The sequence below is a fragment of the Lutra lutra genome, chromosome 2 (assembly GCF_902655055.1).
Source record: "Lutra lutra chromosome 2, mLutLut1.2, whole genome shotgun sequence".
Classification (NCBI taxonomy): Eukaryota; Metazoa; Chordata; class Mammalia; order Carnivora; family Mustelidae; genus Lutra; species Lutra lutra.
The window spans coordinates 7,039,028-7,051,481 of record NC_062279.1 but is presented as its reverse complement, the minus strand read 5'-3'; the positions used below and the strand labels follow the sequence as shown (position 1 = coordinate 7,051,481).

The window sequence follows — 12,454 nt, the reverse complement described above, 5'->3', positions numbered from 1 at the left end:
TTTTTACCACAACATCCCTAACATATATAAACCTACATATAGGTTTATATATTTATATATTTTTATATATTTATATATTAACCTATATATAAATCCCTAACATATATAAAGTGTTCCTCAAAATTCATTTTGGAATGAGGAGGGTGCCGCTGACTAAGCCCAGTCCCCGAGCACCAGCTTCCAAATTAGCTGATGAGGAAAACAGCTTTCATTCCCTCTTACAAAATAGTGGCATTGCCTTGGAAATGCCTTCCAGGCTTTGAAGGAACCAGTTACACCAAGAGGTCACCGGGGGTCTGTCTTCCATGTGGAAGATAAATCATCCCCCTAAGACCAGCCCCACACCTGGGCTGAGAGCGGGCTGTACGTTCCTGCAATGCCCACCCCCGCCCTCTCTCCTAGGCCTGCGTAAGACTGAGCAAGGCTGTCTGTGCGGCTAACAGCCATCCCGCCCCACACTCACTTCCTTCCCCACTTAAAAATACCTGCTTGGGGGCATCTGGGTGGCTCACTGGTTGAGCATCCGACTCTTGATTTCGGCTCAGGTCAAGATCTCAGGGTCGTGAGATCGAGCCCCGCGTGGGATTCCACGCTGGACATGGAGCCTGCTTAGGATTCTTTCTCTCCCTCTCCTTCTGCCCCTCCTCATGCCTCTCTCTAAATAAGTAAATAAGTAAATAAGATAATACCTGCTTTGTCTTAAATCCTGAACTTCTGAGAAAATTTGATTTTAAAAAAGGGAAGTGTCTACCACTTGAAACCCTTCTTAAATCATCTAAACCTGCCTTCCGCTGTGAATTACATTTCTTCTCCATTTCTATAGCCTTGTGCCAGAACCTGTACTGTGACACTTGTCAAAATGCCCCCCTCTGTGCCTTTGACTGCACGCCTTCTGCCTTTACCTACACAGATGCTCTCTGAGAGAAAGAACTTGAACTGGTCACTCTTTGCATCCCACCCCCTTCCATCCCTATGACCCGAGCATATGGCACTTGTCTCTCTATGGGAGGTGTTCAGAGATGGCTTACAGAATCTGACAGGTGTGCCAGGATCCCGAACACGCACTCCTAGAACTAATATACCTGGACCTTGGTGGATCCGTTGTAACTGCGTTCACGCAACACAACAGCCAGACAATGTCATGGTGACTTCAGCTCCCAATTAAATAGCCTATCGACAAAAATATAAACCACTAATGGATTCCTTAACATTTAAGTCCAATATATTTTTTTAAAGCTGGTTCTTAAAACATTGAATCTATATCCAGTGGAGATCACCTGATCTCTGGACTTCCTTGAATGCTCCCAAGACATGAGTAACCAAAAGTCTTAAATGCACCTTCCTAAGCCCCTTATTTGTATAGGGAGTGTCACCAAGAAGGAAGAGGTGCTGGCCCACCAAATACATCATCCCAGCATTCTCCTTCTCTGATGAAGGAGGATGAGACACCTTGACTCATGAATCTGACAGTTTTCAGACAATGATGAACTGTAACCCTGTTCACCCAAGTTACAGCCCATATTGCACACCAAAGAGCATAGAGTAAGGGATTCTGGAAAGTAGCCCATTTATCCCCCCTTTCTTATTATCAGGAAACTGATCCCATTTTATCTCAATTTCAGGCATACCTGTGCAGGCTCAAGGTGTGACCCAGCCTGAGCTTGCACCTGGATTCTGAATATGTCCAAAGCTGGACTGCTACGGTCCCAGGTGAGCTCCAGAATCTTCTAGGACTTTAGGAAGGTAGCTTAGAAGTACCCCAGTGGGGGCATGGGCAGCTCCCAACTATATGCCCTGGGAATGCCCCCAAGAGGAGAGGGTCTTTGCCACCTATACCTGTAGCTAGCTCCCGGCCAGACCCGGAGGCGCTCCTGGAGCCTAGAGGACATCAGAATAGCTGTGTGCTCACATCAGGATTGCTTCACCCTTTAGGTTTGCAATTAACTAGGGGTGAATGGGCGTGGTCTGTGGGGTAAGAGACTCTGGCATGAAGCATCAGGAAACACGTCATATTGTCATCATTGTACTATTACAGGAATTGCAGCTGCTGCTTACCTGTCCCTATGGCTGCGTGGCGTGTCCTGCAGTCCTTATAAAGCAGGCGAGCACACCTTCCCACCCAGTCTCAGCACGCTGAGAAGCCGGTCGGCCATGAGGATCTATTACCTTCTTCTCCTGTTGCCCTTTCTGTTTTTGATGCCTGTTCCAGGTGAGATGGGTTGGGAGGTGAGAGGGTTGAAGGAATTGCAAATATGTCATTCAGAGTCAGTCCGTTTCCATTCCTTGGAAACTTCAGACCAGGTAGATTTGTTGTATGGGAACAGACATCACCAGTTTCTTTTTTCTGGTGAGACTCATCAAGGATCTTGAAGCCGTTTCCCTGACCTTTTCAGAGACTAAATAGCTCACAAAGACCAGCCCATCATGGACAGGGACGAACCTTACCTGCTCGAGAACATAAAGAAGTGATACAAAACTTTAACTCCAGCAGGAAAGATGGATTTAATCTGAGATCAGAAGCACAGACTCCTACTTACTAGCTTTAGGGGTTGTAAGTGGAGTCTTTGAGGGGCTGCGAACCTCAGGGGGCCCCTGCAACCCCAGCCCCCACGAGCCCAGCCGCATCCCTCCCTGATGGCCACCTTGGTCCCCGGCTGAGCTGTGACCCACAGAAGCACAGGTCAGTTGGTTGCTTAATCCTTCCTCTACTTTACTTCTCATTTTCTAAAAAAAGGAAAAGTTGACTTAAAAAGAAAGAAAACATCCTAAAATAAAAGAAAAACAATTCCCTGGGATAGTGATCAGAATAATATTTTATTTATAAAGGAAATTACAAATTGGTATCTACCAAATTCAAACCAGTATCTTTCCAACGTGTGTTTTCTCGTTTCTTGATTTAAAGCAATGTATGTATGTGTTCAACCCTATGAGGCGTATAACTATAACTGAATTCACTTTCCAATTCAGGAAAGGGGACAGGGGAAAAATAAAAGAAAGGCAGCAGATTGGTTATTTGGGGAATTCCAAAAGCCTTGTACTTGGACTAAAGCCTTCCCCTGTGTTCTATTTTGTCCTTGCAGGAAACGGAGGAATTATAAATACCTTGCAGAGGTATTATTGCCGAATAAGGAGTGGGCGGTGTGCTGTGCTTAGCTGTCTGCCAAAGGAGGAGCAGATAGGCCGTTGTTCTTCCTCGGGGCGAAAATGCTGCCGAAGAAAGAAATAAAATCTGGAAATGCTGATTGGGAACATTGTTAAGTGTGAAAATGCCTCCTGGAAGTTTACAGAAGAAAAATCAAATTAAAAAAAATTTTTTTTTTTTCTCAAAGAAAGAGAAGCTTGATTGTCCTTTTTAAATTCTGGTTATCGTGGTAGTTGTTACCAAACTGGTAAGTTAGAAAGTTTTCATGGACTCGCCTTTAATTCAAATGCAGGATAATCTCTGGAGGAATCCTCAAAAAGGTCTAAACTTATTTTCCAAGCGTTATCAGATTTTGACTCCTCTTTTGCAAATTATGCTCCCCAAAGAGATTGGCCTCCCTGTTCCTCCTAAAAAATTCCCTTAGCTTTCCTATCACCCATGCCTCTGTTCCAGCTGACCTCCCACCAGGCATACAATCACCTTTCCAGCTTTATCTCTAAACTTTAGTCCATCCCCCAGGGGCCATGGCAAATGCGACCACCTTACAGAGAGAGCTGCTTTCCCAAAAGAATAGGAGCTTTCCTCTGGCACACTGCAGGGTTCGGACTGAAAACCTCTTCTCTGAATTTTGTTTGGTTTCTGCGTTGTACCATTCGCTTATTTCCAATCTCCATGTCTGGTTGCATCATTTTTAAGGGCAAAGACTTCGTCTTAATCATTTCTGGATGGCCTAGGAAAGTGCCTTGAGCACAAAAGCTGCTGAGAACCTGTTTCATCCCAGTGGTCTGAGGCCCTGAGGTTTAACTAGTCAGTGTCCTCTCAATGTTGATACTGAAGGATTCCAGGAGCTGCGGTAGGAGACCCATCTTCCCCACACCAGCCCTACGGAAAAGCAAGAGAACCAGCTGTCAGAAGATGGGAGCAGATTCCCAAAGAGAAGAGCCTCAATCCCACTTTCCATAAAAAAAGCATGAACTGCTGTGGGACCTGCCCTCCGACAGGATGCAACTAGGGGAGCAGACAGAGATGGGAGACAACACTTCTAGACACTGCACAGCCAGCATGGGGCGCTGCGGCTGCAGGAGGGGTGGGGGGCGGGACATGAGGGAGACCCCCTGTCTTGGGAAGCAGAGCCCAGACCAAAGCACAGGGGAGAACCCAGGCGGACCACCAATCCTTCTGAGTTCAGGCAGCACAAGACCCCCGCGCTCTGTGCGGAAAACCGGAAGGGGGCATCCAGATGGGGGTGGAGCTCCACGAGGAGCAGAGGGCTCCCTGGAATCTTGGTCTGGTGCTGGTCTGAGCACGTCTGGGGTGAAACTTGGCAAGCCCAGAGCAAAACAAAAACACGCCAAAGGGACTGGATGGACAATTCCAGGAACACATATCAGGCCGGAACATGTGCCTTCCCACAGCAGCGCGGAGAGAGTCTTCAGGAAGGGGTTGCATGTGTAGCTGGGCTGTGGAGCTCGAGTGAACTGTTCTGGAACTACTCTGGGTGGTCATGGTACGTCGTGCAGGTGCATCAGCTGTAACTAACATAGCCGCTGGGAGGCTGTGGACCCCCTGGGAGGCTGTAAAACCTGAGGGAGGCTGTGCCTGTGTAAAGACATGTGGGAAATCTCTGCACCTTCTGCTCAGTGTGGTTGTGTACCCCAAACGGCTCTAAAAAGTCTATTAAAAAAAAAAAGGGGGAAAATTTTTTAAACCACAACAGCAAAAAGCTAAGAAAATTCCTTCCCAGAAAACCTGCACTATTAAAAAAAAAATGCTCCAGTCAGAAGAAAAATAATGCCAGATGGAAATTTGGCTCTGCAGACTGGAGTAAAATGTATGTGGAGGCCAAGAAAAACAAGGCTGTACCCACCTCGAGTCAAGCCCTGACATAAGTACAGCCATCTTGACAAAGCAAAAGCTGGCACCTTGCACCCCCTCTCCACTGGCTCCCCTCCTCTCGGTAGTATGTGTGGCATTCCTCAGCCACCCTTGGCTGCCCTAAAAGAAAAATAGTTAACCTGCAGAGATCACAATCCTGCAAGACAGGAGTCTCCCTCGGTCTACAAATGTCCTAGAGATTTACAACAAAGAAGCTATCTTATTAATAGCCCAATTTCCAGAGGCGAATAACTCAGTTCCTCAAGCCCTAATATCACCCTCCCCTCCGTAAAACTTAAGGAGGCTGAAGCGGAAGGAAATGAAAATAAAGTTAAATTTCTTCTAAATCTAAATCTCACTAACAAGGACACTTGATAGGAGAAATATGAAACTTTATCTCTAAACCTCCAAGATAGTGTCAGCAATCATTCCCAAGCATATGATCCACTGATATACATCTAAAGGTCTCACGAGAAGATTTTTTATTGCTAGTAATAAATAACCTTTCTCCCAACAATCCTAGCCCCTCAAGGTCCTAGAGACCTTGCTTCCAAATTCCTTAGAGAATTACATCATCCCTAATCCCCTTTGTCCTCACCCATCCCTGAGTCCACCCCTACTCTGCCTTTAAAAATGCTGACTGTAATCTGGTTCAGGGTCCAAGTCCCTACTCCACTGTGTCGGGTATACTTGGGCCCAAGCTTAAGCTTGTTAAATAAACCCTCGTGTGATTGCATCGGTGTTGGCTCCTTGTGGTCTCTCATGAAAACTCGGGTACAACATGTACAGCTAAGATTCTATCTCAAAGGGAGAGATTGTTAGCTTCTTAAAAAATAAGATACATGCTATAGAAACCCACTTGGGGTATCAAATGGAAAGGCAAAGATAGATTAAAAATAAAAGACTGAAAACAGATGTGCTAAAGAAAATACGATTGGCCATGCAGGCTAATTGCCTATAAATCAGAGTATATTTTAGAAGGAGTATTATGAGAGATAAAAAGGGATATTTTCCCCAGGTATAAAGTGCTTCATTCACCAAGAACGTATGTTCATATTAAATTAGAATGCTCTTAATAACAAAGTCCCTAAAATCTTAAAGGAAAACTGGTAGAAATGAGAAGAGAAACCGATACATAAGTAATTACAATTAAATATTACCACACTTCACTCATAACAGAAAGCAAAACCAGACAAAACATCAGGAATAATGTGGAAGACGTGAACAACAGTGTCATCAGTGTGCGACCTAATGAAACTTATAGGACACTCTACCCAATAATCACAGAATCCATTGAAATGTTATGTAATTTAGCTCTATCCGGCTATAAAACGAGTCTCAAAAAATGAAGAAAAATTGAAATTATTCACTGTGTATCATACCCAGATATACACTGTGTCTGTCCACAGTGGAATTTTCAAAGATATGAATTACAGAAAGATATCTGGAAAAATCCCCAAATATGTGGAAATTAATCAACATGCTTCTAATGGGTATGAGAAGAAATCACATGAGAAGTTAGCAAATATTTTAAACTTCTCAAAAATGAAAATAGCATGCCAAAATTTGTGGGAATGCAACTTAAGCAGTGCTTAGAGAGAAATTTATAACATTGAATGCTTTTAAGATTGACAGGGGTAAAGCTCACAAATCAACAATGTAAATTTCAACCCTAAGGAACTAGAATAAAGGAAAGTGAACCCAAAGTAGAAAGGATAAAAGTGAATAAAAAGAAAATGGTCTTGTAGTCATCGTTGAGAGGATCATAACATTGCTAGAGCTCTAATTAGGTTCGCGAGAGGGGGAAAAAGAAAAAAAAAAGAAATCCTAAAATGCCTCAGATATACCCACACCCACACTCACACCCACACCGCAGTCAGGAAAATGAGAACATTTATATATCTTAGGGTGATTTAGACAAAAGCCTCCATAAGGTGACTGTAATTCACACACTTGTAATTATCTCCTGCAAGGTCAGGCCATGCCTTCCCACTTTTTTTCTCTTAAGTTTAAGATGTGCTACCAAAAACAACTACACATTCAATGCAATCAGTATTAAAATTTCAACTGCTCTTTGTACACCTTCTTTTTTGGAGAATATCTATTCAGGTCCTTTGTCCATTTTTTTTTTTTTTAAAGGGTGGAATTTAATCTTTATTTACAGGACACTGCAAGAGAAGAGAGTCCACATAGAAATAAGAAACCCACTGGGAGGAGGAGCTTCATACAGTTTTTACAGTTTGGAACTGGTCAAGTAGAGTTTTGTTGTAAAAAGTGCTACAATAACAAAACACATTTAAAAAGAGTTCTTAGTAGAGAAACAGTAAGACAAACTTCTACCAAACAAAGCACACCACAAACAACTTTCTGCGTCGGCTGTACAAGCTAAAAGTTAAAGGTCCCAGCAGTGCCATCCTGAACCTGGAACGTATAGCCTTCAGAGGTAGTTTCTGGCACAACATTCTGATCTTCCTCTTCCTCTACAGAGAAATACTTCTCAATCAAGTTTAATGAAGCTTTGTACACAGACTCATTTTCATGGTTTTGTAGAGCCTCGATTTTGTCCAACCTCCACATTCTTCAATCATTATACTAAGTTTCTCGGTTTCACCTAGTTTCTCAGCAGCCTGAAAGATGTTGGAAATGGCATCCAGAATGACCAGAATAATTTTGGTATCCTTCGCAGTTAAGAGGTTCATCAATGGTTCTATTATGCCACAATGGACGAGGTATACAATCTGTTCAACTGTCCCACCACTTGTATAGTTGGTCACAGCCCAGACAGCTTCCTTTTGTGTCTTAAAGTCTGCCTTAGAGAGAACACCAACGAGGAATGGGACTAATCCGTGATTCACAACTTGCTGGATCTGGTCCTGGCGGCCAGCTGTGATGTTTGACATTGTCCACGTGGCTTCCTTCTGAATATTAGTTTTGGGGTTCGTTAGCAGGCTAGGAAAGACAGCAAGCGCTCCTGCATCTATTACAACCTGAGTCTGTTCATCTGTCCCAGTGACAATATTTCCTATGGCTCTTAGCGCAGGAGTCACAATGGGCAATTCAGTAGCTCCTAGAAGCTTCACAAGCTGGGGCACAACTCCTGTTTTCACAACCATTTCAATCCGTTCATTTGGACCATCCGTCAGGTAGGAGATGGCCCAGCAGGTATCTGCTAAGACCTCTGGATCATCGTGATGCAGGAGACGAACTAAGGTAGGAAGAATCTGCTCGACGGCGTCTAGCGGGGGTGCGGGGTTCTTGTTGCGACAAAGGTTTGAAAGTGTCCAAGTAAGGTTACGTAAGTAGCCACATGCTAACGATGACATATCAGGAACCGCGAGGAGAGCCAGAAGCGGATCAACTGCACCATACTTGATAACCAAGTCTCGAAAAACGGAACCGTCACCTGCAATGTTTCCTAGAGCCCACACAGCCTGTTCGCTGATGTGGGCGTGGGAAGATGCCAACAGGGAAATGAACGCTGGGATCGCGCCTCCATCGACCACAGCCTTGGTCTGTTCTGATGTCCCGGAAGCAATGTTGGTGAGAGCCCAAGCGGATTCAAACTGAATGGGACTACAATCAGCTCTGCCCAAGAAGGACACAAATTTTGGAATCAAACCAGCCCGGATTATGTTGTCTATGGGGGGCTGCTTTTCCCGAGAAAGCAGTTTCCTAGCAGCTTGAGTAGCCTGGAGCTGGCTTTCCAAATTGTTGCTATTTATGCCCTTGACAATGTCATCAACCGACCAATTTACAGTGCCCTGGTTGTTGCGATTTTCCTGCAGTGGAGAGGTAGCATCATCGGGAAACGAGCTTATGTTTCTCCTTTTCAGCATCTGGTCATCCTTCTTCGCTTTCCTCAGCTCCACATTAACTTCTATTCGATGCCGCCTCATTTCTGTACTGTCTTTCCCCTTGTTCTTGAATCTGTTAAGGCGGGCAGCTGGTGAATTAGCATTCTCGTTGGTGGACATGGTTATGAGACAAAGGGAGAAAGCTACACGGCCGGCTCAGGCTTCCACGGGAGGCGGTCCGGACGCGCAGGCTGCAGGTGAACTGCCCTCAAAACGTCCACCACGGATCACCCCAAAGACGGTGTCCCTTTGTCCATTTTTAAATCAAGTTGTATGTTGTTTTACTATGGAGTTGTATGTTTTCCCCACATATTTCGTATATTAGCCCCTTATCAGATACACAGTTTGTGAACATTTTTTCCCAATCTGTAGTTTACTTTTGCATTTCGTTTTTTCCTTGGCTCTGTGTGGTCAACAGACACATGAAAAGATGCTCAGCATCACTCATCGTCAGGAAATGCAAATCAAAACCTCAATGAGGTACCACCTCACACCTGCTGGGATGGTTAGCATAAAAAAAAAAAAAGATGTTGATAAGATGTTGAGAAAAGTGAACTCCAATACATTATTAATAGGAATGTAAATAGATATGTCCACTATGGAAACCAGTAAGTGGATTTCTCAAAAAAAAAAAAAAAAAAGAAAAGAAAGAAAAGAAAGACAGACGAGGTGATTTAGCAATCCCACTTCTGAGTATATACTCAGGGAAATGAAACCAGAATCTCAAAGAGCTGTCTGCACCCCCATGCTCACTGTAACATTATTCACAATAGCCAAGATATGGAAACAACCTACGTGTCCATCAGTGGACGGACAGATAAAGAAGTATGCTATATGCACGATGGACTATTATTCAGCCATTAGAGGGAAGGAAATCCTGTCATTTGCAGCAACATGGACAGCACTGAGGGCATTATGCTAAGTAGAATAAGACAGACACAGAGGAAAGAAAAAAGGACTACATGCTGTCACTGATACGTGGAATCTACAAGAGTTGAACACTAAAAGCATAGAGTCAGATGCTGGTTACCAAGGGCAGGTTGCTGAGGTAAATGGGGAGATGCTGATCAAAGGGTACAGAGTGGTAGTTAGGTGAGATGAGGAAGTCTAGCGATCTCGTGTCTAGCGTATGACTGTAGTTAGGAATATGATATCGAACCTTAGAATTTGCTACAAGAGTAGATTTCAGGTGCTCTCACCACACACACAAGGGATGGTAATTATGTGGGGAGATATGTTAATTATCTTCACTACAGTAATCATGTCACTATGTGTACACATCAAATAATTTTGTATACCTTAAATATACACAATTTTTAAAAAATTATGCTTATTTAAGAGAGCACGTTAGAGAAAGAGTGAGAGTGTGCAAGCACCAGCAGGGGAGATGAGCAGAGGGAGAGGGAGAAGCAGATTCCCCCCTGAGCAGGGAGCCCAAAGATGCGGGGTTAAGTCCAGGAGCTCTGGGATCATGACAAGAGCCAAAGGCAGATGCTTAACTGACTGAGCCACCCAGGCACAAAACCATTTCTAAGCCAAGGGGAAGGGAAGGGAAGGAGCCAAGTAGCTTGCTTTTCCCCTCTGCTCAGGCTGTCGCCTAACAGCAAGCTTCTGCTAGATGACTTTTCTTTTTTAATAGAAGCAAGAAAGTTGATTTCATCCAAGGACAGACGTGCAGAATGCTACTTTATAAATTTTTATGCGTAAAGGATGAGCCTCTGGGTCACCGAGAGTGCCTAGAGAAAAGCAGCCCAGGCTCTATTTGGAATGGCTGTGTCCTTGCAGGTCCAGGGGCCTGGAGGACTCCAACCCCCGACCCCTGCCAACGGCGCTGTTCTGGGTCCCGGCCGGGAGGCAGCCCATCAAAGCAGTGTTTCTAACTGGATGCCTAACTTCTGTTATATCCTTGATGTTATGAACACAGAATTAAAGGGATGAAGGAAGGAAGGAGAGAAAATAGGAAGTTGAGCCCAGAGCAGACTGGTTACCTACAAGAAATTATTTTTTTTAAAGATTTTACTTATTTATTTGACAGACAGAGATCCCAAGTCGGCAGAGAGGCAGGCAGAGAGAGAGGAAGAGAAGCAGGCTCCCTGCCGAGCAGAGCTGGATGCAGGGCTCGATTCCAGGACCCTGGGATCATGACCTGAGCCGAAGGCAGAGGCTTTAACCCACTGAGCCACCCAGACGCCCCCCTACAAGAAATTATGTCGAATAGTCCATGTCTTAGCAACGTCGGTTATGACTGTGTCCCCACACTTCGCAGCAGGCAGCGGGGGAGGAAGGCAAAGCAAGAGAGAGACAAAGGAAGGAGGGACTCCGTGAGAGACAGGGTAGAGAAAGCATGAGACCCACACCCCACCTGAGATCACTCAGACACTAGAAACATTATTACAAAAGGTTGCTTTTCTTTTTTAATTAATTAATTAATTAATTAATTGTTAATATGTTCAGCTAGCTGACATATAGTACACCATTAGTTTTTGGCGTAGTGTTCAGCGATTCCTTATAACACCCAGGGCTCATCCCACAAGAGGTTTGTTAACCAAGGTCGTTTTCCATGATCAGTTACTTACCTATTAGGTTCTTGCTAAACCATTCCTACACTTTTAGCTGCATCTTTTTCTCCCATCTCAGCCCCCAAACCTCATCAACTGAATTTGCTGGAAAACAAAATCATACAAATAACTACCTGCTGGCTGTTTCTGATTCTGAAACCACTGGCCCATGATGGAGACTGACTTAGCAGAGCTTTGAGGGGGATTTTCTCTCTCTCAGAAGAGCTGACCTGCTACGAAGTCCTAGCCAAACCCTGTCCCAGCTGTGGATCAGAACCTTGACTGGGTGCTTCTGCAACAGTAACGACCCTCTGGGACCTCAGCAGCACCAGTCTTTGTCCAAAAATTCTCTCCTAATAATTAAAGACTCAGGACTTACTGACATGAACGCAGCCTTGGGAAGAGAAGCCCTTGCAGGTTTACTCAAGGGGGCACTGACACATGTTGTCTTTCTGACACAGTGTTTGGATTTCTGATGTCTTTTGCCTTTTTTTAATCTTATTTTTAGGTTTCACTAAAAATACAAGGAATGCTATCATTTGCTTTAAGAATAGGAGTTTATGTGTGGCTGTGCTCATGTGCTATTAAAAAAATGAATCAATAGGGATGCCTGGGTGGCTCAGCTGGTTAAGTGACTGCCTTCCGCTCAGGTCATGATCCTGGAGTTCCAGGACTGAGGCCGGCATCCGGCTCCCATCTCCATGGGGGGAGTCTGCTTCTTCCTCTGACCTTCTCCCCTCTCATGTTCTCTCCCTCTCTGTCTCAAATAAATAAATAAAAGCTTAAAAAAATGAAACAATAGTTTAAAATCTGGACTTGGGCATAAAATTAACCACACAAAAGATCCAAAACTGCACTGTTTAGTGGAGAAAAAAAAATGACAAAAACCCAACATTTTACTTTATGTATCTTTTTTCCTAAAAATATGTATGGTTCATATGTCAAATATCCTTCCCTTGGTAGAGGCCCTGGGCTCACTGTTACAAAAAGGACCTATTTCAGACTTACAGTGTGGAATTAGTTGG

At 44.2% G+C, this 12,454-nt stretch overlaps 1 protein-coding gene and 1 pseudogene across 1 annotated transcript; one reads left to right on the top strand and one right to left on the bottom strand.

The window, feature by feature from the left end:
- The first annotated feature begins 2,061 nt into the window (after positions 1–2,061).
- Positions 2,062–3,278, top strand: LOC125094408 (beta-defensin 103A-like). Its single transcript, XM_047719993.1, has 2 exons — positions 2,062–2,209; positions 3,081–3,278. The coding sequence occupies exons 1-2, from the start codon at positions 2,152–2,154 to the stop codon at positions 3,224–3,226; spliced, it is 204 nt and encodes a 67-aa protein (XP_047575949.1). The 5' UTR covers positions 2,062–2,151; the 3' UTR covers positions 3,227–3,278.
- A 3,860-nt stretch (positions 3,279–7,138) lies between these two features.
- Positions 7,139–9,048, bottom strand: LOC125090794 (importin subunit alpha-1-like; annotated as a pseudogene).
- Positions 9,049–12,454: the final 3,406 nt, after the last annotated feature.

Coding starts and splice junctions, on each gene's coding strand:
- LOC125094408 (XM_047719993.1), top strand. CDS start 2,152: ATGAGGATCTATTACCTTCTTCTCCTGTTGCCCTTTCTGTTTTTGATG. Junction 2,210..3,080: donor GTTTTTGATGCCTGTTCCAG/GTGAGATGGGTT, acceptor TTGTCCTTGCAG/GAAACGGAGGAATTATAAAT.